Source organism: Podarcis vaucheri, assembly GCF_965113315.1.
Source record: "Podarcis vaucheri genome assembly, chromosome: 9".
Classification (NCBI taxonomy): Eukaryota; Metazoa; Chordata; class Lepidosauria; order Squamata; family Lacertidae; genus Podarcis; species Podarcis vaucheri.
Genome location: NC_138767.1, coordinates 52672836 through 52699719, shown reverse-complemented (window position 1 = coordinate 52699719; position 26884 = coordinate 52672836). Strand labels below are relative to the sequence as shown.

Below are 26884 nucleotides of genomic sequence, written 5' to 3'. Positions count from 1 at the left end.
CCACACACCATCAAATTTCCCTCCTCTCTGTTTTCAGCATCTCCATCGCAAGATTTGTTAGTGTGGTTAAATTGTTTGCATTCTCATTTTATGTTGTTTTTCAAGTGCCAAACCCATGAAGTGAAAGGATGTATGTTGCTGCCAGCCATGTTTATCGTGCATTCAGATTAAGAATAATGTAATCACCAGCTCTCCATTAGGCTTATGTCAACTGTCTGTAAATTATATGGCAGCAGTAGAAGCCTTCCTTCTTGCCGGGAAACCATGGTTTTGGAAAATGCTTTGAATTTATTAAGGTACCCCCTAATTGGAAGTGAAAAACAGGCAGGTTACACTGTCACTATAACTGGACTTGTTGTTGTTAGTGTCATGCAGTGCTTCAGGAAGCATTCTGTTCTTCCACAAAATCATAGTTTGGTAATTATATTTCACATTGTCCATTCAGTTGCTGAACTGCAAAAGAGCACCCCACAGATGCTGTAAGGAACTGGAACTTGTGTTGTATGTTTTGTGTGCTGTCAAAAAGAAAAGAGTCAAGGCCACAAAGTTGTCAACCAACAGACCCCAGCTCTGATTCTTGCCAACTTAAAAGAGCTTGAGACATGTAAACAAATGAATCGGGTTCAAAATGAGATTGTTGTCACACTATTTTGCCTAATCATCTTGTTGTTTGGTTTTTATTACTACTACGTAATTAAGTCAGCACTGGGTGATGAGAACATCACTGAAGTTTTTTTAATGCGTCCTGTGCAATGACACTCATACTGCTTATTTCCTTAGTTCAACAAGTACTGCAAGTGACTACAGGAAAAGAAGGAAGTCTGAGCCAGCGGTACCTCATCAGAAGGCACACAGTGATCAAAATGCAAATCGGACTAGTCTGGGCCATACAAATACGCAGAGCACATATTCTACACTTAGGAAGCCTGTTACAACCTCTTCTCCATCGTCTCCATCAAAAGCAAAAGGTAAGAAATTAGCACAGTTGTAAACAGGCTATGATACAAACATTCCTTATAAACTGCAAAATATTGTTGAGCTGTTGATGGATGCCGAATGCTATTAGATGGTAAGCATTCACTGATCTCTCAAATGTCTGCAAGCAAGAAGTCAAAATTCTGTGCTTATATTTATATTCATCCTCTGGGGTTTGGATATTTTAAAAAGTTCTCTATATGAAGATTATTCTGTTTTTTGTTTTTTTTAAATGCAGTCAGCATTTGTGACTGTAATGTATGACATGCCATTTAACTGCATTTATTGTGTTGTCTGGACAGAAAAGAATGTTCTATTTTTGAAGATATAAAGAATGTTATACCTTCTGTCATACACAAGAGTTTGAATGAGGATATGGATCTCAAAAATAAATGGGGGGCACACATCCCCCCCCCTACATACGAGACCTCCTAGTAGGCTATGGTGTGGCTACTAGAGCATTATAATAACCAACTCTCATTTGTTCACAGTTAAACTGAATCCATCATAAATCTTACCAAGGGTGCAGCCTCTTGAGGAAAGGGAAAGATAGTTTAGAAGTGTCTAGGTTAGAAGTCTGTCTCTACACTTCTTGCTATGCCTTGCTATCAGTTTCTGAACAGGATGTGTGTTTTGACTTGTCTGCTTTGATTGCCCTGAAGAGGTGACATGATCACTGCGTATAAACCCATGGATTTTCATATGGTCAGAAATGAGACAGTCCTGGTAGACTTGCTGGAAACAGGTGCTCGGTCCTTCCACTGCAACCTATAAAAATATTTAACTGCTAGTAGAAGCATGAGATTCTATTTGCTGAACCTTTAGATTTTAACAGTGCAATCCTATACCTGTCTACTCAATCAAAAGTAAGTACCATTGATTTCAGTGAGGCTTACACCCAGTAAGTGTGTAAAGGATTGCAGCCCAGGGTCTAATAAATGCTTAGATCTGTTTTTCATCCCCTATGCTTTGGTAATGTGTATCTTACATTAGTGCTTAATGCTAGGTTAGGAAGACTAACTGCCTTCTCTCTGTTCTTTCTGGCATGTGCTGATTGTCTTATTTCCTATCTACTTTTGAATCTCTTAATTTCTGGCAATGTCTCTTTTTCACCATGCTGCTCTGTGGATTATAAAGGTGGGGATATTAGCAAAGTGTGTTCACCCCTTTCCAGTTACTCAGTGCCCAACTACAGCAGCTCAAATGAATTAGATTACTGTAGAACCTATGGACAGCGCTTGGCTGTGCCAAGTGACTCAAGAAGGGCAATCAGCTACAAGAATGGCTGGCAAATGTCCCGTCAGAATGCAGAAATCTGGAGCAGCACGGAAGAGACTTCCTCTCCCAAGCGGAAATCTCGCAGTTGTGATGACCTGCTAGCAGATGATCGTTGTAGCTTTCCTGACCCACAGAATAAATCGGAAAGCATGGTGTCTCTGTTATGTGAGGAAGATTCGAAAGGTGGCTCCACACTTACCTGGGCTTCCCCATACGCTTCTGAAAGCCGTGGCTCCAGTCACTCACGGGCACGTCATAGATCAGCACACGACGCTCCTGGCTTCCTGAAAATGTATAAGAGGATGCACCGTATCAATCGGAAAGACTTGCTGAATTCTGAGGTAATCTGTTCTGTAAAGTCCAGGGTATTGCAGTATGAAAAGGAACAGCATAAAGACCTGCTGCAGGGCTGGAAAGACTCCTCTGCTGAGGAAGTGCCCAGAGACATGGTGCCCAATAGAATATCTGAATTTGAAAAGCTGATTCAGAAGTCAAAATCAATGCCAAACTTAGCTGAAGAAGCACTGTCAGCAGTAACCCTCCTCGAACCCCCTAAAAATGGCTTCTGTACAAAGAGACGGTTTTCCATCGAGTCCTTGCTGGAGGAGGAAAACCAAGGCAGACATGCTACTCAGGTACAACGGAATTACAAATCTAAAACTCTGGTGCCAATTCACATTGAAGTGACTAGTGAGGAACCGCAAAGATCTAATCTGGACTTTTCAGACAGTGACCAAGATGGGGTGGTCTCTGACCTCAGTGACTTTATACAGATAGAAGGCTCTTCCTTTTGTAGTGAAAGTGATTTTGACCACTTTTCCTTTACGTCGTCGGAAAGCTTTTATGGATCGGGCCACCACCACCACCATCACAAGCATCTCATCAGCTCCTGCAAAGGGAGGTGCCCAGCATCGTACACCCGCTTCACCACCATGCGGAAGCATGAAAGGGCTAAACAAGAAAGTACCCCAGAAGACCCTAGAAGACAAGACTCTGACTCTGGCCTCTCTAAGATAGCATTCCTAGTCAGCCCAGTGCCTTTCCGGAGGAAAAAAACGGCAGCCCCCAAAAAGCAGGCTGAAAAGACTAAATGCAAATCAGTTGTCTTTGACGCTCTGGACTCTGCACTTAAAGATATCTGTGACCAAATCAAAGCAGAAAGAAGAAGGGGAAGCTTGCCTGACAACAGCATCTTGCACAGACTTATTTCTGAGCTGCTTCCAGACATTCCCGAGAGGAATTCCTCCCTTAAAGCTCTTAGGAAGAGTCCCATGCTCCAGCCTTTTCATCCACTGCCTCAAGATGGTGCTATTCATTGCCCTTTGTACCAGAACGAATGTGGAAGATTACCACTTAGTGCCTCTTACCAAGACATGGAAACAACCAACAGCAGCAGCCAAGAAAATGATAGTGCACTATGTTTCCAAGGTTGATTATCTCCTTTTCTTTATGCTTGTGATTGAGTCATCCACCCCCTATCCTTTCACTTCCAGCCCATTGTCATTGCATTTATATTGTGTTTTTAGAAACAAATTGTTTGTGGTGCAAAAAGTCATAGGAGTGAAAGGCTCATTGATGAGTGTAAAATTAAAGCTATCTGTGCATAGAGATGCAATTATCAGATCTTCATAGGCTTCTAAAATAGTAAAGTTATGGTTCATAATGGAAATGAAGGTCACACCCTTGAAAATCTGCTCCCAAGGAAGTGATGTAATTTCCTCACCCAGAGTTTTTAAAGGTAGGAAGATGCCTATGATCAGGGCAAAAATATCCTAATAAAATGCATAAGCAGTAGACCATGGGAAGCTATTAGAGAAGCTATGTTGTGCAATAATAGCATTAAACAATGCAAGAAAAGCTACTTTTTAAATTGGTTCTAACTAGGCTCACAAAGAGTATGCACAGTTATAGCTGAAACGCATTTTTACGTTGCTCATTTAACCCTCCCTTTTTAGGTAAATAGAATGTTAGACCCTTTAAGAGAAGTGTCCATTGTACAACTATTCATTTTTGAGGGTGGCAAAACTAGATCTCTTTAACTATTTTAAAATGCCTCCATTCAGATTTGAGAGGCACAAAGGCCAGAAGACAAAGACAAGGAGTATTGATAGCCATTTCTAACAGTTCCATCTTGCGTAACTTAGCTTAACTTCCCATTTTAACAACAACAAAAAGATGTTGGTATATATTAATTGCACAGAATACTATTCTGAGACATTCAACTATACAGTGGCCTGTTTAACACATAACACTAATCTATAATTTAGCACTATGTGCACAAGCAGCAGCAAGCCTCAGGCTTGTGCACTCCCCTCCCCTTCTCCAAGGAAGAATTTGGAAACATCCATTTTTAACTAACTAGTTTTCTGTTGGATCCACGCTCAGTGTGTGCTCTGGTTAGTTTAAACTACAGGTTGCTGAAACAACTGTAAGCTGTTAGGTGAGGAGGCTGAGCAGCCTCAACAGAGCTCCACTGCCCCTCCAGATCGCAAGAAGACCCTCCCTGGAGCCCAAAGAGCACATCCTCTTTAGGCTGTGGGGAGGGTCTCCTCACAAGCCACTAGGACTCTCCGAGTGCTCTCCACTTATGTGCATATTCATTCCGTAAGCATCTATCCTGGGGGTTTTCTTTCTAGAAATAAAAGTAAGGGTAGGGATGATCTGAGTTTTAATTGTGCAGTTCAGGGAGGACTTTTACTCCTCCTCATAGGGACGTGGGTGGCACTGTGGTGTAAACCACTGAGCCTCTTGGGCTTGCTGATCAGAAGGTTGGCAGTTTGAATCCACGCGATGGGGTGAGCTCCCGTTGCTCTGTCCTAGCTTCTGCCAACCTAGCAGTTTGAAAGCACACCAGTGCAAGTAGATAAATAGGTACCGCTGCGGTGGGAAGGTAAATGGCGTTTCCGTCCCGGTGTTTCCGTTGTGCCAGAAGCGGTTTAGTCATGCTGGCCAAATGACCCGGAAAGCTGTCTGTGGACAAACACCGGCTCCCTTGGCCTAATAGCAAGATGAGTTCCGCACCCCATAGTCGCCTTTGACTGGACTTAACCATCCAGCGGTCCTTTACCTTTTACCCTATCTTTTACGCTTCATCATCTGTTCTACCACTGTAAATTGCCCCCAAATATGCTCTTTTGGGAAATGGCACCTTCCTGGGGGAACAGGAGCTGTGGGAGTGATTTTCAGTGAGAAAGTAGCTCAGAGATAGATGTTGCAGTTGTGATCCTAGTTGTCTAGTTCTGGACTTATATAAAAGAGGAATGCATACTTATTGATAATCTGAAAAATGTCATGTAGTTCACCTTTCTGTGATTGTGGCATGTATCCGATACATTCCCTTGCATGTGGTTCCATATTTAAAATCTTGTGATTCATTGCTATGCTTTTCTTACCCTTCGCATCCTTAATATCTCATACTTCTGTTCCTTTAGTTGCTCAAATCACTGTTGTACAAGTTAGAATTAGGGTGCTCTGGTCCTGCTTTTGCTCTTTAATTGCTCAAGTTCAGTTTTAAAGCATAAAGTATTAGTGGAAGAAATTTCCCACAGATCAGTTTTTAGCTTCTGTTTGTCCTTTTCATTTGTTGGTTTTTATTTTTTTAGCCCCAACTTGCATTTTGCATATAATTTAGATGTAGTGCCCCTTCAAAAAGAGCCCAACGGCTTTATTTTTAATTAAACTGAATTTCACAAAGTGGCATCTTATTTTCAGTAGACCAGGAGTCTCCTGGGAACTATTCTGCTTTCACGGATGTGGGTCGATGTGCTCCAAAGGAAAGAAGAGGAACTCCAGAGAGAGAGGTATTTAAAAGAAAATGAGTAATTTAAAAGAGTTTGAAGCCAAAAAAGGCATTCTCTGTAGTTGTCACTGACATTTATAAAAGTCCACTGTTTATCAATGGTACTTTTTCTTGCCCAGGTGCTACAAAACAAGTACCATATATACTCAAATATAAGCCGACCGAATATAAGCCGAGGCACCTAATTTTACCACAAAAAACTGGGAAAACGTATTGACTCGAGTATAAGGTGGTTCACCACACCACAAACCTCCTGGTGGGCTGGAGTGAGTGTGTGCGCACGTGCATGCGCTCGCAGCAGAGGGGGCTTCTCTCTCCCCCCCAGCTCCTCCCGTCTCCCTGCCTATCTAGGGTTCTGCCAAGAGGCAGAGGCTGGTGGTGGCAGCAGCGGAGGAAGAACAAGCAGCCCAAAAGGGCTGCTTTTCAGCTGCTCATTCCACCACCGCCGACATTGACAAAGGCAGAGGAGGAGGAAGGAGCAGCCCAAAAGGACCCTCACTCGAGTATAAACCGAGGGGGGCTTTTTCAGCATAAAAAATGTGCTGGAAAAGTTGGCTTATACTCGAGTGTATACGGTAACTTATTTGCCAACACAATGGAACTAGGATGGAAAAAGGAAAGGGAGAAGGAAGTGATATTCTGGTCCCCAGAAGTCTTGATGTTGTCTCTGAAGGCCTAACTGCCTGTAATGTTAAATGCATGAATGCATTTAACATGTCGGGGGACAGAGTTGTGTCTCCATTGAGGGGGCTCCAATGACAAATGCATTTATGTGAGATTGATGATTATTTGTCACTCTCAACAGTAGCTGGCGTGGCACACACTAGCATTTATGGAGTAAGGCTCACCCTCAGGTTCCCATTGCACATTTGATACTCACAGGTACCAAAAAACTAAATAGGTGCCATACCATGCCTGCCAAACATCCCAATTTAAGCAGGGTGGCTCAAATTGGGAGCTTTGGAAGGGAGGTGGGCAAGGGCAGGCAGGTGTGAAAGGAGAGGCAGACAATGGAGAAAGGATTGGTGGGGCGAGAAAGACTGAAAAGGATTGACACATGGTCCAGAGATTGACAGTTGGGGGGATCTTCTAATCTGGCGTATATATAGGCAACAATCATCAGACTCTGGCCTATCTGTGACTCCTGATTCCTTAACACTCTTTAATCATCCTGTTAAAAAAATGTTCATCCTGATTTGCATCCCCCAGATGTTGGAAAGTATGCCACGCAGTTAAAAAGCAATATAAAAGTCTCTTAAATAAGTTAACTGAATAATAGACAAATCATTTATAGCATAAATGCTAATAAGAGACATTGGAGACACTATTATTTTTAAATGTTAGGCCTTTTACTTAAGGGCTTACATAAAAAAGATTTTTAAATGGTTCCCTTCTTTGCAAAGTTTTCAATATTTATATTCATGTAGACTCATTTCTTTCGCTCCATTTCAGAGACTGCCAGCTAGAGCAATATATGATTTTAAGGCTCAAACCCCTAAGTAAGTATTAGTGACTGCTGTTTTTCCTTTAAAAATTATTATGTATGTTGGAGCTGTTTGCAGAGGAAACAAGAGCTATATGTAGCACTTTTAATTGATCTAGATGAGTCTGTATATTAGATGTAGTTAAACTATTGTGGGCTAATTGTGGAATATTTAAGCATTCTACAATATGCAAATGTTCAGTCATTTAACTTGAATGAGTCTCTGCAGTGTTTAACTGCAAAATAATGCATAGAATCATTCTCATGAAGTATTCAGCTATATCAAAGGCATAATAAATTTTAGGAAACATAAAATGTTACTGGTTTTTAAAGCTGAAGGGCGATATATATTGTTAGTAACTTAAAGTCATTAATTTCAATGGATTTACCCTTAGTTGGATAGCAACTGAAGACTCCCCCATCCCATTAAGGAAACAGTTTTAAAGTGAACTATGTATATTTATGTGTGATACTAAAAGTTCATTTTAGCTCCCTTTGCACAATGGGAGCACATGAATAGATGCTGCTAATGTGGACATGGAAATACAGTGGTACCTCGGTCTACAAACAGTCCTGTTAACGAACTATTCACACAATGAACTCCACAAAACCAGAAGTAGGTGTTGCAGTTAGCGAACTTTGCCCTGGAAGACAAACAGTGGAAGGGCACTGGCGGTGGGAGGGAAAGCATGCCTCAGTTTAAGAACACTTTGGTTTAAGAATGGACTTCCAGAATGAATTAAGTTTATAGACCGAGGTATCACTATATGCTGTTTTTTCCTGCTTGCATGTACATTGTAACCAATATTGTTCTTTTACATTCCTGTTCAGCAAGAGAAATACAAAAAGTGAGGAGGGAACCAGAACTAAAGAATGACAGAAATAGAAGGGTATTTAACTTAAAGCAAGTTCTCACAGAAAAAAGCATCATAATTGTTTTTATGTTTGCACTAGGCCAATAACATCAATTAGAGTTTATGTGCACATGACTCTCCTTCCACAGACATTTAGGAGGAAGAGGAGGAGTAGGAGTAATAATAATAATAATAATAATAATAATAAACATTCAAATCAGATCTCAATATAAAGCTCATTTGAAGTACAGAAAATCCAAACAGCTAGCTTAACATTACTGTTTATAAATATCTGTTACAGGGAGTTATCCTTTAAGAAAGGCGATACGGTCTATATCCTCAGGAAAGTGGATCAAAACTGGTATGAGGGTGAACACTATGGAAGAGTTGGGATTTTTCCAATTTCTTACGTTGAGGTTTGTGTGTATTGCCATCTTTTTCCCCCCTTCTGTGTTAGCTTTACAGAGTACTTGCGCAAACTGAATAGGCTGATTTAAAGCAACCACCATTCTCTTTCCAGAAACTTCTTCCCCCCGAAAAAGCACAGCCAGCAAGGCCACCACCCCCAGCACACATTGCAGAAATTGGAGAAGCTGTTGCAAAATACAATTTCAATGCAGATACAAATGTGGAACTGTCACTGAGAAAGGTAAGCAATGACTAACAGCTTCTTTGTCAAGTAAGCATTTAAACAGTATTGTTATTCAGAACTAAAATTACCTGAAGTGATGGAACGGAACTGTCAGAGCTGCTTCCAGATCCTAGCTCACAGAGGATCACGCTAGCCAGCAATCACTTTGTAAAAGTCTTTATTGAGTTACAGTTTCCATTCTCCAGCTGCTGCGCGCAGCTCTACGTCTTATGGGTTAGACCGGCGAAGCTCTGTCTGGGTCCCCGCCTCCTGTACACCAACTTAATATCCTAGCCTTACTCCACCTTTTCCGCCTGACCGTTCTTCTCTGGGTCCCTCTGCCCCCCGTGGTCTCTTCCTTCCGGGACTCTTCTGACGCTGACCCCCCGGACCCTTCTCCCTCCTTGCGGCGGGCTTTAGGACCTGGCTCCCTTTCCGGGCTGCTTACTGCGCCACCTTCCTGTGTATTTGAACTTGGCGCGCGCGCCCAACCTTCCACTTTCCGTCTGACCGTTTCTTCGCTCCCCGATGGAGGTGTGGCCACTCCTGACTCGTGCCCTCCCTCCTGTTGTGAGCTGCCAGCGCTTGATACCTGACTCCCTTCCTCTCCCCTGCTCTCTGTTGGTGACGCTGGTCCCGATTTCCAACTGCTCCCCTCTGAGCCCCCTCTGGCCCTTTCCTCCTGGGGTGTCCCCCTAGGCTCCCCCTTGCCCTGGCCACTGGTGCTCCTTTCTGTGAATCTTCTGATTCACTGGAAAGACTCAGAGATCTCGGGTCGTCGTCATCACTCATCCTTTCTTCTGCCTCCTCCCCCTCGCTCTCTGTTTCCTCCCTTGCCCTCGCCTCTGCTCCTGAACCCCTGACAGGAACGCTGCTGTTTCACACTGTGGCTGGTGAGATTTGTGGCTCATCTAATGAGAAAACAGGTGAAAAACAAGAGACTAGCCAACTTTTAATAGTACCTAGTGTTTCACACATATTTGAAGTGTTCGAAATAATTCACATACGCTGTTTTGCTAATCTCTTTAAAAGGGTCCTATAAGTTAGACAATATATTGTTTGAAATAAGTGCTGTTGCGCTCAGGTCCTTCCTGCTTGGAGACCTTTCATAGGCGCCTGGTTGCCCAATATGAGAACAGGACTCTGGACTAAAGAGGCCCTTGGTCTTTTCCAGTAGGACTCTTCTTAGGTTTTTACATGTGTCTCACTTTTCCAGTGTGTTACAGCAACAGTGGAAAATTAAAAATACAATCATATAAATTGAATGAAATAAATAACTAGAAACTGTCTCCACTAATAAGAAAAGTTGCTGTAGAGAGCAACCGGGGGGAGGGGGAGGAATCTTTTTTACAATTATCTTTCTGGAATAAAAATCAGGAGGAACAATTCCTCAATTCCACATTATTCTCATTTTGTGGTTGTGGGCCATTCTGAAGGTACCAAAACCCACCTGGTTGAGGTGAGCTTTGGGGTTGGAGTTTTCAGGCTCGCAACTCTCGCTCTTTGTCACTACACTACCCCGCACGATCTGAAAGATTGGGTGGTAATGAACATGTGATGCTTTGTAGAAGATTATCACATCTCAGCTTCCAAGTTTTGCCTTCCAGGGAGACAGAGTAATTCTCCTTAGACGGGTTGATCAAAACTGGTATGAAGGCAAACTACCAGGAACCAACCGACAAGGAATCTTTCCCGTGTCCTATGTGGAAATCATAAAAAAGAATGCCACCAAAGGAGCAGATGTTTCTCCTGTTCCTCCAATACCCCAGAGTTATTCCAGCGACAGAATACATCATTTAAGTTCAACTAAGGTAAGGAGAACTTTGATCTTTTCAAACATGTCTAGAATATTCCTATGCACAGACTCGAGCCAAATTAACCAATGGAATCGGTACATATTTATTGAAACGATCAAGCACACAGCACTACTATACTTACAATACTTTCCTCTATGAAAACACAAATGCATAGTTTTTTGTTTGCAGTATTTATATCAAAAAAAGTTCTCCCCATTGTGTTACCTTTATGTTTTAAAAAAGTTTCCTTTTTGTTTTTTAAAAAATATTCCCAGAGTTTGTTAGCACTAACCGTATTAAAGCCAATGGAAATCCACTTCATTTGCTACCGTTTATTGTAAGCTGCTTCCACTTTGTCCAGTTTCTTGCTCCCATAAATGCAATGTGGATTGGTCAAATTGAAGGTTCCTCTTTTCACGTGTATAAACCTGTGATGGGGAAGAAGTTTGGTTGAGTTTTCAGGTTAAGGTGAACTTACTTAATTTGCACTTCCCAAAACAATGCCTAAACAAAAATGAAGCTATCCTTCAAAATTCACACTTCTCTGAATTTTGCCTTCTAGTCAACCAACTGATGTGTATAAAAATATGTATAACGGGAGGAGATGTGCGTAGTAATGCATGTACAGTGGTGCCTCGCAAGACGGAAAACTCGCTAGACGAAAGAGTTTTCCGTTTTGGAGGTGCTTCGCAAAACAAATCTCCTATGGGCTTGCTTCGCAAGACGAAAATGTCTTGCGAGTTCCTGCGGGGTTTTTTTCCTTTCCTCCCCCTTTTTCTAAGCCGCTAAGCCGCTAATAGCGCTAATCCGTCAATGGGCTTGCTTCACAAGACGAAAAAACCGCTAGACGAAGAGACTCACAGAACGGATTCTTTTCGTCTTGCAAGGCACCACTGTATTCTTTAAAATAGCATACAACAGGCAATAATTATACTATCGCTTAGTAGAAGTGGCAGCAACCCACAGGTAGCTTTGAATAGACTGCCTTGGTACTACAGAGGCATGGGCATCCTTATACAGAAATGTATGGTGCCAGTGCTGTGTGCATTTCACTGTCCTTTTTGTTGAGGATCTGCATGGGCAGCAGCAACAGTTCATCAGAAATTATTCTGCAGTCCACTGATGGATCACAATCTACATCCTGTCCATCAAGCCATGTTTCTGTCCTAAAATCATATCTCAAATCTCCAGCTCTTGTAATGTCAGATGTTGAACAAAAGAGGATTAACACTATGATAAACTATTTGAATGTGAGGTGTTACTGTCATTGTGATGTACTATTAATTGCAGTTTCTCCAGCATTTTAATATGTGCAGGTGTCAGTAAGGTATTTTGCTAGTATACAGTTGCAGCTAGCAATTGATGGACACTCTCCACCTAAATGTTTCATAACAAAAGAGAGAATAGACTCTCTTACTACCACCACCACCCACCATAAAATCTCTTCAAACCATAAATATATAGGATGTTAGTGGAGAACTATCACTTTATATGTCATTGTTCATAATATTTTCTATCTATAAATGATTACTTAGAGGGGTGCTAATTGAAAAAGCTTTAAAATTTTGCAAACAGAATTCATTTTCTCCCTCTCTATGTGTCCAAAACATATGTCGACTAGCAGTTGAGCTCTTTCCATCCCCACTTCTCTTGTCTCTTCTGAGCACCAAAAATATAGTTGATGAACTCTTTTAATGTTTACCATGTAATCAGTTCAAATCATCCTCAAACCCAGAGGTTCTCATATTGTGGCCTACAGATCACTAGTGGTCGGCAAGCTCCATTTTTGTGGTCTACACAAAGGTTATATTTCAGTAGAGATCGTCTGTACTTGGCCCTGCACCTGATTTTTCCTAATGACTAACGTCAAGTCTCTTTTGACCATGGACAGATGTCTCAAAATAGCAAGGCTCTGGCCTATGACCCATGATCTTAATTTTTTAAAAATGCTGTTTACTTATTTTCCCCTAAAAATTACCAGTTAAAAGGACTTTTCTCAACCTCAGACACCTCATTTCCACAATACTGCACTGGTGGTGCTGAAGAGCTAAAAGGTTGTAGTAAGTAGTCGTCTGAGGCCCTCAGCAATCATCAAGTGGTCCCTAATAATGATAAAATTGAGGACCATTGCTCTAACTGCATCACAGAGAAAATTATGAAACAATTTCCTCTCCTTGCTCACTTGCCCTTGCTCACTTGCACTTTGCCCTCACAGGCCTGCACACACCCTCCCATATATAGATCCAAATGGCCTACTTGTCCCCACAACCATACATACCAACTGGTGCAAGCAGGAGTAGCCTGTATCATGGAAAGAGAAGAGTGGCCCTATGGGATCTATATATGGCTGGTGCCCATACTGGCTGGGTATTTTTCACTGAGACCTGGCTGAGGGCAAGCCTGGAAGAGAAAAAGAGAATAAAGAGCTCTGCCAAACCTCCTGCTCAAGGGTCACTGAATCCTCTTCCTTGCAAGAGTGTTCCTCAGAGTGGCATCCTGACACTGTGTCACCCCAGCTGTGGCAGCAGGGTTGAAAAGAATGGCAGCTGGCTACCAGCTATTGCAAGGAGAACTGTCTCTCTCTTGCTGTGCAGAGAGGGAGAGGAAGGGGGGAAGGATAATGTGAGGTAGATAAAACCCTAGAGAGCTGCTGCCTATCAGTACGGAAAATACCACGCTAGATAGACCAGTGGTCTGATGCTGTATAAGGTGCCTCCCTTTACCCCTAGAGTTGATTTCAATCATTCCAAGAATTATCTCAAAAGTTTTTTTTCCTTTTCTTTTCAAATGAAGGTTTAATTTTGAGTTTTAATAACAAAAACTACATTTTCAGTATTTACTGAAGCAATGGATATCTACCGATGCAATATACGTATGAATCCCAACTCTTCCCGTTCTTACAAAAAGGACCTTTATTTTGCCAGAAGGAAACTTCAATCAATATTTAATTTTACAATATGATTCAGCCAATAAGGATATTCAAAATATATGGCTGTGTGTGTTTACAATTATTGTCTATGATGTGCAATAAGTAGCATCGGAATGCTGTATACTTTCGAAAGACATGTAATTATACGTCAAATGCAGTATGCAGTTGTATTTAAAATGTTTCTGCAAAGTTTCCATGTCAAGTGATGATTTTTTTTTAATGCTTGCACAACCTGAGATTGCCCAGTTGGTGTTAATATTTACTAGTATTTAATAGTACCCCAATCTGAGCTGCATTTTTATTTTTTTGACAGCACCACTCTGCTCTAAAAATAAGAATAGCCATGGTTTGGGGAATTCTGGCAATAACATTTGGACCGTTAGTCATAGGCTTACTAAAGGACAGTAGAGAGAACATAACTCTCATGGATCAAATTCACTTCATGAACTCAGTGATTCAGATCTGTCTTGATGTTTGACATTTAAGCTCTGGGCATGAACCTGATACAGTTTCACTTTTCAGATATGCTTTCTGCTCTTCTGATTCATGTGATAATGATTTCAGACATTTATGCTCAATGAAATAATATCCTATGGCTAGGAGATGTCATAGGGTGGGTGGGTGTACACACACACACCTACCTGAGCCCATTGCCTTTTTTCACTTTGTTTTAATTTCTATGCTTTCCCTTATTTCTCAAGTTGGATTCCAAAGCATCATCCCCTCCTCTCAGGTACCGATCCTCTCCTTGTCCAGATTCTAATAAAGGGAATCTTCAGGCTGTCACCGATGAATGGTTGTCACTGACTCTTGCCGTCTCACCTTCAAGCACACCTTCCCCAACTCCTCCACCTTTTCCCAAACTCTTTCTTTCTGATTTAGAGGAACTTGGCACTCTAGCTTTGACAGGTCCGCAGAGCGTGCTGGGGCATTCAGATAATATCACTCCTCAAGTAAAGCATGACCATTTTGTTCCAATTACCTCACCAAAGGCTTCCCACTCCTTCCCTGAATCTCCAACTTCACCTCAGCCATTTTCTTCATCTGCCTGTAAATCACCTCCTCCAGCAACCTGGTTTCATGACAGCGTGCGTAAGCCTGTTACCAATAGTGTAAATCTGAGCGAAAGTAAATGTAGCAATTTCAGAGAGCTGAGAGGAAGCCTCACCAAGGAAAGGAAAAATTTCTCACAAACAACTCCGGAAGTTCAAGGAATAGCAGGCCCTGCTCTTGTTCTCTCCAAAGAAGACCCATTATTCAGAACCCTGACGGAGACTGACGAACCAGAAGAAGAAATCTGTGAAGAGCTGCTAGCGATAATCCAAGGGGGCCGGTCAAAATGTAAAGATTCAGGTTTCTACAGGCGTGCCCCTGATGTAACAGAACAACTGGCAAGGCTTCATATAGAGGAAGAGCTGAGCCATGACAATTTAGAGTCACTCATATCAGTTAAGAGAGAACCTATGATACCTTGCGAAGGGGACAGTTCACCAGATACTAAAAAAGAGGTATTTAAACTTCTTAAGATAAACTCCTACATTCTCATCATGAATTCAAGTCTTAACTTTCTGTTGTGTGTGTTTCTACCTGCATGTGCCTTTCTAGTATAAACTGGAATATTTTGAGAACAGTAGCATGCACATTAACACACAAGCCCTTCTTTTGGAGATGGGAAGAAATGTCACATTGTAATTTAGTTTACCCTAACTGAATAAAGTCTCTCCTTCCTTCCTTCTGGAGCTAGCCGCCATTAGTTGTGGCTGTCATCAGGAATGAAAAACCATTGGTTCCTTTGATGGGCACTAAGTAGTTTGGCACAACTCCTGGTCAAACTAGAAGACATGCCAATGTGATCATACTTTCCTAGGGAGGAAGGAGTGTAAAATCTGTCACCCCCATGCAATTTCCCCAATACAAATGCTCCACCACCAGACCACAGCGGCCAATTTGCCCCAGAAGGGGAAATGCTATTTGTAACTATACCATCTCTTCTCCTATGGCAAACAGAAACTTCTGGCTTTTAATAGATAATTAACACCTCTCCCTCTACACACGGCACTGATTCAAGTCGCACCACCATGGGATGCTATTTATTCAGAGACACACACCTTTAACATGCCATCTAGTTTTGACTCGAAAACTTTACAGTAAGTCATTCAGGAAATGCCCATTTATTTATAGGTCACTCTCTTGTTCAGAAGTGACCAACATGTCCTCCGGATGTCATTGGACTAAAATTCCTGACAGCCTCAGCAAGCATTGCCAGTAGTCAGGTAACAGTAATCCCACAGCATTTGGAAGGTACTGCATTGGCTACCCTGATCTACTTAACTTGAACAATTCCCCATAGGTTTCTGATATAAGGGAAGCATTACCCAGAATACCCATTAAAGTTAATGCTGTTTTATACTTTATACCTACACATGGTGTGTATAACACTGAATTCCTTGAAATGTGAGCAAGCCACAAACAACTTCTGCTTACCCCACCACATGAAGGGTGAGGGTAGCCAGTTTACACAATCAGTGAGCACCTTTGCTTGATAACAAAAAAGAACCATCTAGCTTTAGAAACTGCCAACTGGCAGCAGTTGAGTCTGGCCCCAGCGCCATTCTAATTAGTCCCTGGTGGTTCTACTGAATTTTAATCAAGTTGTCATAAAATGTTTCCCACAGTTTTACTCATAAGAAAAGGGGGGAGGATTTTTGGCTTGTAAGATTGTCTTCCGTCTAATGTTACATCTCTCTTAAGAATTTGTATGTAGCATCCCAGCTGTGGAACCAGCCATTTATAATGGCCTGCCCAGTGTTTGTTTTCCAGCATCACCACTGTGCACACACAGGCAGCAAAAACAGTGTGTCTGTTGTGGTCCCTGGTCACTTGATTTCCGCTTGAAGGGTTAGACTTGCTCCCAACAGTGTTAAAGCATGAACCTGCATGGAGTGATCAGTTTGCATGACAAAACATGCTTCGGGCCCTTTTCTGAGAAGCAGAATATGCCTTCGCCACCTGCAAGAATGCAAGCATTGGCTATCCTTGTCCAAGAGAGACAAGGGCTGCAATCCAGCAAACATTTTCCAGGCATACTTGTTAACTCTACATGCACAAGCCTTTTGTTTTCCTCCCTGACCTTCACTGTAGACTGCTTTCTAAATGTGGGAGCATTTAAGAAGCAGCTTGCTGCACTGTGAGGTGCAGGAGCAGGGGCCCACTATGCCAGGAACAGGGAGCTGCTATTCAAGTAAGCAGATAGGAAACAGTCCTGCTGAGCACAGAGATCGATCCATGTATTTCCAATAATTGCATTGTCCTATATGTACTCAATTAACCCTACTGAACACAGCAATGGGTGGGAAGGTTGAGGGTGTCTCATTTCCTTTCACTGGTGGTGGTGCAGTATTCCTCTCTCTGCTTTATTGCTCCCTTTGTAATTGCTCTTCTGCTCAATTACTGTTGTCTTTCTTTAAATGTTTAAGCCAGCTTCACTTCCCTATGAGACGCAAGCACCTTCCACCTCTCCTTCTTGCCTTGCTTCCAGTCCTCCATTTCACTCAGCCAAAACATCTTTCTCTGAATGCGTTTCTACATCTTCCAAGCCTGCTGTCACCCACTCACCCCCTCTCCTTTCCAAACTGTCATACAGGCAGGAGAAACATTCTCCAAAATTAAAGGTAACAACAATATCTGTTAGAATATGAAATGCTGCATGCTTTCTCAAATGCCTGACATTCAGGAAGCCTGGAGGTTAACCTAATAATTTAAAATCAGATTTGATGGTGACTAACATTTAATGACATAAGCATGCAGTCAGATCAAAACGTTGTAGCACCAAGTATTTAAATATACACCATTCACCAAATACTCCAATCTTCATACACTGGTGCAACTGAGCAAAAGTTATGTCACTACTGAAATCAGTGCATCAGAATTAGGACATGCCAAACAATAAATATATAAATCAGCAGAGATAAAATTTGGGCACACAGAATCATTCATAGTCCTTACTTCCTACAATTTTTCTTGTCTAGATTTTGATTCCTCCTTAATACTACTAAGACATTTGCTATACAAATTTTTATCAGTAAGGACTTCATCCAAAGCCCTTCATCCAATCTGCTGGAAAATCGCTATTGACTTTTATGGTGTGGACTTTTATCTACTCGGCTAGTATAAACATAAATAACTCATTAAAATCCTGAACAAGCTACCTAGCATGCATATGTATTTCTTACTCTTATAGCAAGCATATTCATTCCTATTCTTGAGAGCCAAATTACACTTGCCTGCCTGGCTTCCAAGTCAGTTCTAGGAGTACACAAAGCCAGGCTAGAATTGAGACACTGGGATCCCCATACACATGACAACTTACTAACTAGGGAGAACCATGGTCTTGGAAGTCCCGACGGGAATGGACAAGTGGAAGAGGTTATCACAGGCCTCAGGTACCTTGCCATTCCTACCAGCAAACAGATAATTAGACGACTCTCTTTTTGATAACACACCTAGTCTCATAGGAAGGGACTCAGGAGACCCAGGGCTTCTTGCCAGGTTGGTGTTGTGTCTCATCGTGAAGTACCTGGTTAGACTCGGCCTAGGTTGATACTACTTCCATATTGCTCAATTATAAAGCATTCATAGCAACCCTTCTGAACTCACATACAGACATTTTAGATCAAAAGCATACCACACATCTGGAATCATGTGGGGGGAAGGTGTAGCCAATCTGAACTGAAATCTCCTTATTCCCTTTCATTGAATTATGCTATTCCTACCAACACTGGTCAGCAACTCACAGTGGCACGGTCTATTCACAGCTATCCAATCCACCATTGCAGGAATTCCTGCAAGAGAATATTATTCATGCACTGCTTATGATGCTACAAATCCAGTTAGCATTTTAGCCTGTTCTATCATTAGCAGGTACTACAACTGAAACAAGAACTAGTGTAATGGCACTGAGAAATAATAAACCATTGCTTTTTGACTCAAAAAAAATCACTTTGTAAGAATGCTTTTGAATTTTGCAGAAGGAATGTGTGACCCACACTGTCTGCTTCAACACTTATTGGAATGTGCAAAGGCACTCTTAGAATCCTGTAATTGTTTGTTTGTTTTTCCACACCCATCTTCTCAGTCAAGCTTTGGAATCAGCTTCATCTCCCTTTCATATATCACTTCCTCTCTACTTATATTCACTCATGCAAAAGACACATTGAGATGCTTAGAATGCACGTCAGATTTTCGCAATGAGCTCCTTTTAATCTCTCGAGAGTTATAATGCCTCAGCTACTAATATTTTCCTCCTGGCTATGAGTGCTGTTTGCTTTTGAGGTTGCTCCATTATTAAACTTGAAAATGTACAGTGCTGCATTTTGTGATAGGATCTTCTGCCCCAGGTAGACTGGTAGGCATTGCAATTTTTAAGTGCTTGAGGACGGGGGTGGGGTGGGGTGGGGTGGGGTGGGGGGGTGTTGCATTAAGGAAAATGATCATCATAGCTTTGCGACACAGTGGATTAACAGATGTGCATGTCTTTTTGCACAAGGGCATTTTGGAGATTTGAAAGCTGGTTTGTGCAGCTTGCAAGTGAGAATGATATGGCAACAGTAAAATTGCCCGTCTAGACTTTTAGATGAATTGACCCCCATGTTTATGGTTTTTCCAGGCCGATTTAAAAAGAGAGATATTTGTCATCGGCAAACCTCCTCGTAGCCCTGTTATGACAAGGAGATCTTGCAGCTCGCCAGTCAGAGGGCACAGCTATTTACATAGGGTATGGTACCATATGGCCCTGATATTGCCAGGTTTCCCCTAGCATAAGGAATTTGGTTTCTCATTGTGAAGTCTGGGGCTCACATGCTTAAGTAAATTCTCTTTAAAATGGAAAAAGCTTGAGTGATAAAAGTGTGGAGGCCACAGGAAGCTGTGCTTGATTTGGACCGTTCTGCTGGGGAATTGTAAATTGCAAGTATGTGTGAAACAGCCCTAAAAAGAAGCAATTTCTCTAACCAATCTGTGTTTAACTCTCCCTTCCTTCTTAAGTAGTTCCTCTCATTTCTAAGTATCTTACTTATGAGACCATTTGCAAAGACTAAATAAGAAGACCTCATTCGTAATGTCTATGTTGCTGTTCCTTGTTGTTTCCAAATGCATGATCGCACACACACACCAAAATATTTTGCTGCTATGGCAACATATGTTGCACTCACTTGACACCATGCTTTTTCATCGCACTGATTCTCTGAGCTGCCATCTGCATCAGCTTTTTCTTGCTTATTCACATTAAGCTGCATCCTCTATACAGTTCAATTTCTTATTATAATTGTCCATACTCTGTCTTTGAAAGTAATGTGTGTGATTTCTGCATTTTATGTACAAACCAAATGTTATACATATTTGAATCTAATCGTTTTTGTATACATTACAAACTTCATTTATCTGAACTACAAGAGAAGGAGTCAGAGATGATCATGTTTGCATTAAGATGTTTATGTTTGAAAAAAATGTAAGTGTTTTTATAGTGTTACAATCATGTACAGTTACACGGAAAAACTATTGGATGCTTATTTATGAGGCTTAATTATTTATGAGGCTTGTAAAAGGCAAGGGCCTTTTACCAAGAAAGCTATATTCTTTTCTCATCAACCATTTGTTGACCATATGATCCCGAGACTTGATTACTTTACTGTACTCTTGATAGACCCATCTTGAAGACTAGTTAGCGTCTATAATTGGTACAAATCATTGCAAGTCCAGTCCTGCAAGTCCAAGGACTACCTTTCTCTCACATTTAAGATGGAATTGGGTTATACTGATCTGAAAAAGCTCAGACTACATTGTTCACTTCATGTCCATCATTGGTGGTCCATTCATAAAATCAGGATCCACATAAAATCAAACTATGAGACAGTTACATAAATATACCCTAATAGCTGTTCTTTTGAACTGTGAACTTCAAGTCATGAATTCTAAACCATGGATTCCCTTTTATATTTTGAAAACTTCCATATTTATTTTGTTACACTAAGTCTGCTGGGTATTTATGTATGTTTACTTACCTTTCTGTTCAATAAAGGCAGTTTATTTTATGTTAAAAATATTCAGTTTGTTTTTCAGAACTTTAATTAATGCCAATCCGTGGTAGGAAATGAAAATTGCTTTTCAGCTTTTTATACTGGCATTGGTTACCATTTTCCCCTTAAAAGGCTACGTGTTGATAATTTATCTGCATTCTTTTAATAATTTGTTTTTCTCTTTTCTCATTCCCTATGGGATAGTTTATTTTTGTTTTTTTTTAAAAAAACCTTCCACAGTCCTCTCAGAACTAGGCAGTATCATTAACAAACATAGCATGTGGTAGTTGCCAATTAGATATCTGAGAGTACTTTTGCAAGAATGTGGTATTGAGCAATCATAAGGAATGGCTGCTTGTTCGGTCAGTGTTATTCACACTGATTTGCTTTCTGCTTGTCTGAGGCTGTTTGTCTGGATTAAAATTGTATATTCATTTGTGCATTTTATAGACTAGGAGTATATATGACACTTAACAGCTTTCTTTGTCATGTGATATTTATGCTGATGATAATTAAGGTTGCAAAAGGTGTTAAAGAAATCCTAGCATCTCCTTTTCTTTTACGCTTTGGGGGTTGGTTTGCTTTGCTTTTAGTTGTTTAATTTATTTGTGAAGCAGACAGCCAGTAAATGAGGCCTGCATCACAAATATCCTACTTGGCTCTATGTGCTTCTGCATTGTGACCTTTAGCTATTTGTTAAACTGTTTTTATATGCAGCCTCAGGACCAGTAATATGGGGAGGATTGTTGTTGTTGTTGTTGTTGTTGAGCACTTGGTGAGTTGTGCATGGTGGTCCTAGGGGTGCAAATTATATAGGACTGTGGAAAGCTATACCTGGATTTGTAACCATTTATACTCTTATTACATTTCAACTCATTTCATTTCAGCCACAGCGCCCTGTGTTTGCTCATGAAAATATACACAGTGGGGGGGAACCGTAAGTATTTTAATCTACTAAAGTTTTTATCTAAATGACATTGGTAAATTTCTAGTGTGGTTGAGTAGGGAGTATTTGCCATCCCAGAAGCTGTCTACTGAGGCAGCTTGCATCCCATGGCACAGCAGTGCATGGACAACATATGTGTAATGATATGGGCGGTGTTGGCTGTCCTTTCAAAACATGCTATCTGCCTCTGACTCTCACCATTGACTCATACATAGACTCATGACCCATACTGCCATTCATTAAACGCTCCTAAAACTCAAGAGCTCCTGTTCATGCACAAGAGGCATAACATCAGCAGCATCCCTTTCAAAGTGAGTTGAAGTTGGGTTGTGCACTCTGGTCATGAACATATTAGAGAGCTTTTTCAAAACTCTATGGCAAGGAACAACTCTATGTTGTTATCTTCAGTCAAAGTGATATTGGGTATTAGGCAGAAGTGGGGAGATGCATACTGAGCATCGCTGCTTGTTAGAGGCAAAGGGATGAAGTACAGGCTGCTCAGTGCAGTGTGAGCACAATGGCAAAGCCAATCTGCCACTGCGTCTACACCACACTGAGCTTCCCCTGCCCCTCCCCATCTCAATAACCAGCAGCAACACCTGGCACTGGGAAGCTAGGTGAGCAATGCACCACCTCACTGGTACTGTTAGCAGGGCTGGAAAAACTCTCTGAATGAGACCTTGGAAAGCTGCTCTGCCAGTCAGGAGAAACTGTACTGTCTAGATGGACCATTGGTCCAGCTAAGTAGAAGGCAACTTCATTTTTTGTTAAAATCTAGACAGACTTCATTTGCACATAACAATGCCAGTGGAAGTTGTGCAAGTTGTGTAGCTGGTGTATTGCATCATTTTATTCAGTTGCCGAAAGCTTTCCTTTTATAGCTCCTTTGGAGTGTTAAAATCTGAACATGTATCACCATTACTGAAAACAACTTAACAGTTGTAGTTGAAATTCAAGCACACACAAGTAAATGTCATGCTAATTAAGTTGTTACACTGAATATTCTGGCACCTCTTAGTGGTGACAGGCAACTTACAAATTACTGATCAAATCCACTTTTGGCACTTAATGCAATTTTAATCTCAGAAATGAGTTCTATTTCCAATTATGATGGGAAGTGAATTAGCTTATGAGATTTATACATAAATACCTCCTTTGTTGATGTGTTGGACATAGTACTTAAAGTAGGAAAAAGTCAAGAGTTAGCCTGCAAATGGTGTAGAGAAGGGGAGCTTTTGTATACCAACTGCTTAGAACCACAAATGGGGAGAGTGGAGAGTGCTGTTGCACTCAGATGCTTCTTGCAGGCTTCCTATAGGTTTCTGGTTGACTACTGTGAGAACAGAATGAGCCTTTGTTCTGACTTGGCAGGGCTCTTCTTATATTCTGGAAAGAAGACATGACTGGTTGTTCCTGTTCAACATTCTCGTTAGTCGGTCAATAATTTCTAACAATGAAGCATAAGATCTGAACACTCAGTATATTAGATCTATTTTACTTAGTTACTGCACAACCCTGTAACTTTGCTTAAAGGTACCCCTACCCATACGGGCCAGTCGTGTCCGAGACTAGGGTTGTGCGCCCATCTCACTTAAGAGGCCAGGGGCCAGCGCTGGCCGCAGACACTTCCGGGTCACGTGGCCAGCGTAACAAGCTGCATCTGGCGAGCCAGTGCAGCACACGGAAACACTGTTTACCTTCCCGCTAGTAAGCGGTCCCTATTTATCTACTTGCACTCAGGGGTGCTTTCGAACTGCTAGGTTGGCAGGCGCTGGGACCGAGCAATGGGAGCGCACCCCGCCGCGGGGATTCGAACCGCCGACCTGACGATCGGCAAGTCCTAGGCGCTGAGGTTTTACCCACAGCGCCACCCGCGTCCCTGTAACTCTGCTTACAGCATAGTAATAACAGCAGACAATAAAAAGAATGCCAGTGCACAATCCATCACAGCTGGGCACATTTCAGTCCATTAAAATTTAAATTCTCCAGAATTCCAGGATGGGACAGCCTTACTAGGGCTCCCTCCTATATATACATGCACCTTTATCTTTTAAGGACAGCATGAGCTCTCCATCACTTGTGTGATACAGTAAGAGATTACTCAGTGGACATAGGTCTGGTGCTGTCACAGGCACAAACCAATAGGTGCCTTGCCCAGTTCACATTTCATCTGGCATTGGCAGATTGCTGAGATGAACTAAGGAGGAGGTGGTAGGGAGAATACATTTGTTTTCCCTGAGGAACAAAGTATTACAAGTTTATCTTTAAGAAATGTAGTATCCACACAATAGATACTATGGCTTGGCCCTAAGGAAGTTAATTTAAGTAACTTCATGGAAGGAAACATTCCCTATCCTCATTTTCGCCATGCAGTCAATTATGCCCCCTGAAAGGATGGGCTAGGGAGTGTCAGGAGTCAGAATTAAGCGCAGGTCAGCAATAAAAAACATGGTGTCATTGCAGTTAAGTCTTTAGTCAAAGAAACCAAAACAGTGCAGGCCTAGTGACCCCAGCAACTCTTCCCTAGGCTTGGGCAATATATCACCCAGGACCGATAGAGGGTAAGACTGTGATGGTGGTTTCACTCAGCTAGTGAAACCACCACAGTTCCTGAGTCCCTCTGCTACCAGCACAGCAAGGTAGCAGGCAGGACAGCTTGTTCCTCCCTCCTTTTCTTGAAAATGCTTGGCTGAGGAGCACGTGGCTGCCCTCACCTCAGCCAAGCAGTTTTATGGAGCCCCCAACCTGCCACCAGCTGGCACGAGCCAGTGGTGGGGTGGGGGCTCCGTTAAACTGCTCCTGCTCCCCAGCTGAGGAAGCATTCTTCTACTTGCACACAAGTAGGAGGATTAGGGATCTCAGGCTGATGTGTGCAAATAAGACCCCGTCACTCTAGCATGTGCATGCGCTGGATGAACAGAGATTCTGCTTCATGCTGCCTGGCTGAAAGGGCCATGCCAGCAAAGACAAGGGGAGCCCTGATGATGGAGCCTGTCAGGTTCAGTCTCAGCACTCCTTCCATCTTCAGGCAAGGAAGGGGGAGAGCAAGCAGTCTCTTTCTCTGAGGAAAAGGAAGCCGCTTCCCTGCCCCCCCCCTCCTTGCCAGCAAAGCTGAAGGAGCCCTGCAAACGGAGCCTGTCAGGCTGTGTTTGCAGGGCTCTCTCCATCTTGGGGAGCTGAGGCCTAGCTTAGCTGGGGGGTGGAAGCCTTCGTGCCGAGCAGCGGGCTGGGGCCAGCTGCATTCACCCCAGCCTGCAAAGCCCTGGGGTAAAAGCACCTTAGCTCCTGCGCAGTGAGAGCTGAAGCGGTTTCACACAGGGTCTCACAGGCTGGGGCCAACGCAGCTCTTTCAACATAGTGATATATCGCCAAACTGTGATGTTTGGCTGGTGATACACTGCAATGTTGAAAATCTAATATTGCCCAGCCCTAGTCTTGCCCCAATCAAACAGCTATGAGGACTGAAGGTCCCCACCTTTCCACCACTTTCTAGGCTCCACCTCTGCAGGGTCTTCCCCAAGCAGTCGCAAACTGTGTCTGCACAAAACCAATCTCTGTTCTTTTCATTTCTCTGCATGTTCTAGGATACTAGGGGAGGGGAGCTGGTCACAAGAGGAGGGGTGTATCCCTCAACTCTGCCTCTTGCCCAACCTCCTCTCCAGCTTCAGAGTCAGAACTTCTCTCTGCCACAGCCTCTTTCTGCTCACTAAACTCTGTTTTCTGCTTCGAACACCACCTCCCCCCAGTCTGCTTCTCCTCCTCCCTCGGGCCATTCATTGTTGTCCCACCACCAATCCCCTGGCTCTGGGGATTCCCCAGGTGGTGCCTCCCACCACTCCTCTGCATCCAGCCAGTCAATGAGAGGGAGCTACTGGGGGAGGGGTGGGAAGCATCCCTTCCATGAACTAACTTATATTCAAATCCAATATTAGTTTTTGATAACTCTTCCTCCTTCGATAGGCCTCCCCACACACACGTATACAAACTACTCATCCCACATTGTTCAAGAGAGTCCTCTGATTCTCCAGATAGACTTTGGTGGGTGCAGGTAGTCACAGAGATTAAGGGACAGGGAACTTTTGTGACCTTGGTGAAGTTAACTTACCTTAGGATCCAAGCCTCTGTGGAAAGATGTCTAGATTTCCTTGGCAAATTAGTAAACAACTGCCTGGTTATTATATGAAAATACAGTCATGTACAAGAGAATAGGAAGGAAGATATAGGGAAAGGATCAGAGCTTAACTGTAGCTGATTGACAAGCTAACCAAATAAATAGTAAGTTAGAATAATTTGCATTTCTATAGAATATTCAAGTGCTCAAAGTACTCCATATGCATAATGAGTTGTAGTCTCTACAACAACCTGTAAGCAACCTATTTTTAACTTCAAAGGACTATTATTTAACAAGCTTTTCCAGCTAAGTAAAAATGAAAGCTGTTCAGTTTTTTTTCTTTAAATGCATCCATTTGTCCTGTTTAAGGTTTCAGGTTCTGTATAACTATACTCCTAGGAATGAAGATGAATTGGAGCTCAGAGAGGGAGATGTCATTGATGTGATGGAAAAATGTGATGATGGATGGTTTGTGGGTATGTTAATTTTTAATTTAGTAGTGCTCTAGGATATATGTGCTACCTCAGAGATTGCATAGCAGGATACTCTCAGTACTTTGTGGCTGGCAAATCAGACTTCATGAGATACCTGCAGTGACACTAAACCTGTTAGAATCTTTTCAAAAACCTTTGGTATGAATTGTATCACACTGTTTAGAAAGAATGTGGCAAGCATTAATGCCTTCACACACACAATGCATATCATCCCCTTACCCAGAGTTCTGCAGATGCTGTAAAGCACGCATGGAGCTTGCACAAAGGGCCAGCTCCAAAAAATGTTTTGAGCTTCCCAAATCCCATAACCATTTGTATCTGAGTCACTGATAATGCAGCAGTATGCCAACCAGTGTAGGGTGTTTGGGCTCTTGCATCCCAAGCATGAGCTGTTGACTGGCAAGGTTTACAGATAACCACTATATGAGACCTGGCCAAGTCAGAGGCAGTGTGTATTCATCTTCCTGCTTCTAACTGGTGGGATTGCTTGCTTGACATGAGAGCACACCCTCAGA

The 26884-nt window shown here is 42.2% G+C and overlaps 1 protein-coding gene and 1 long non-coding RNA gene across 49 annotated transcripts in view; one reads left to right on the top strand and one right to left on the bottom strand.

Annotated features, from left to right (window-relative positions):
- Positions 1 to 26884, bottom strand: part of LOC309540779 — a 104109-nt gene that overhangs the window by 31845 nt on the left and 45380 nt on the right. For 5 of the 8 annotated variants that reach the window (XR_014223476.1, XR_014223477.1, XR_014223480.1 and 2 more), the window contains 3 exons: positions 13095 to 13216; positions 11109 to 11244; positions 2453 to 2537 (listed from right to left, as the gene is read on the bottom strand). This is a non-coding gene — a long non-coding RNA (uncharacterized lncRNA). Of the gene's footprint in view, positions 1 to 1493; positions 1744 to 2452; positions 2538 to 11108; positions 11245 to 13094; positions 13217 to 26884 lie in introns of all 8 variants that reach the window. The other 3 variants (XR_014223478.1, XR_014223479.1, XR_014223481.1) reach the window with 1 other exon arrangement.
- The window catches only part of SORBS2 (sorbin and SH3 domain containing 2), a gene marked incomplete at its 3' end in the record, with an annotated part of 177085 nt that overhangs the window by 147146 nt on the left and 3055 nt on the right, over positions 1 to 26884 (top strand). For 19 of the 41 annotated variants that reach the window (XR_014223453.1, XR_014223454.1, XR_014223455.1 and 16 more), the window contains 11 exons: positions 781 to 968; positions 2113 to 3681; positions 5965 to 6053; positions 7505 to 7551; positions 8691 to 8805; positions 8910 to 9038; positions 10628 to 10831; positions 14447 to 14478; positions 17222 to 17416; positions 21706 to 21755; positions 26245 to 26333. Coding sequence is in view for 20 of the 41 variants with exons in the window: in XM_082237837.1 (XP_082093963.1) it covers positions 781 to 968; positions 2113 to 3681; positions 5965 to 6053; positions 7505 to 7551; positions 8691 to 8805; positions 8910 to 9038; positions 10628 to 10831; positions 14447 to 15253; positions 17222 to 17416; positions 19411 to 19518; positions 21706 to 21755; positions 26245 to 26351 (3608 nt within the window). Of the gene's footprint in view, positions 1 to 780; positions 969 to 2112; positions 3687 to 5964; positions 6054 to 7504; positions 7552 to 8690; positions 8806 to 8909; positions 9039 to 10627; positions 10832 to 14446; positions 15254 to 17221; positions 17417 to 19410; positions 19519 to 21705; positions 21756 to 26244; positions 26353 to 26884 lie in introns of those variants that run through there. The other 22 variants (XM_082237853.1, XM_082237854.1, XM_082237851.1 and 19 more) reach the window with 11 other exon arrangements.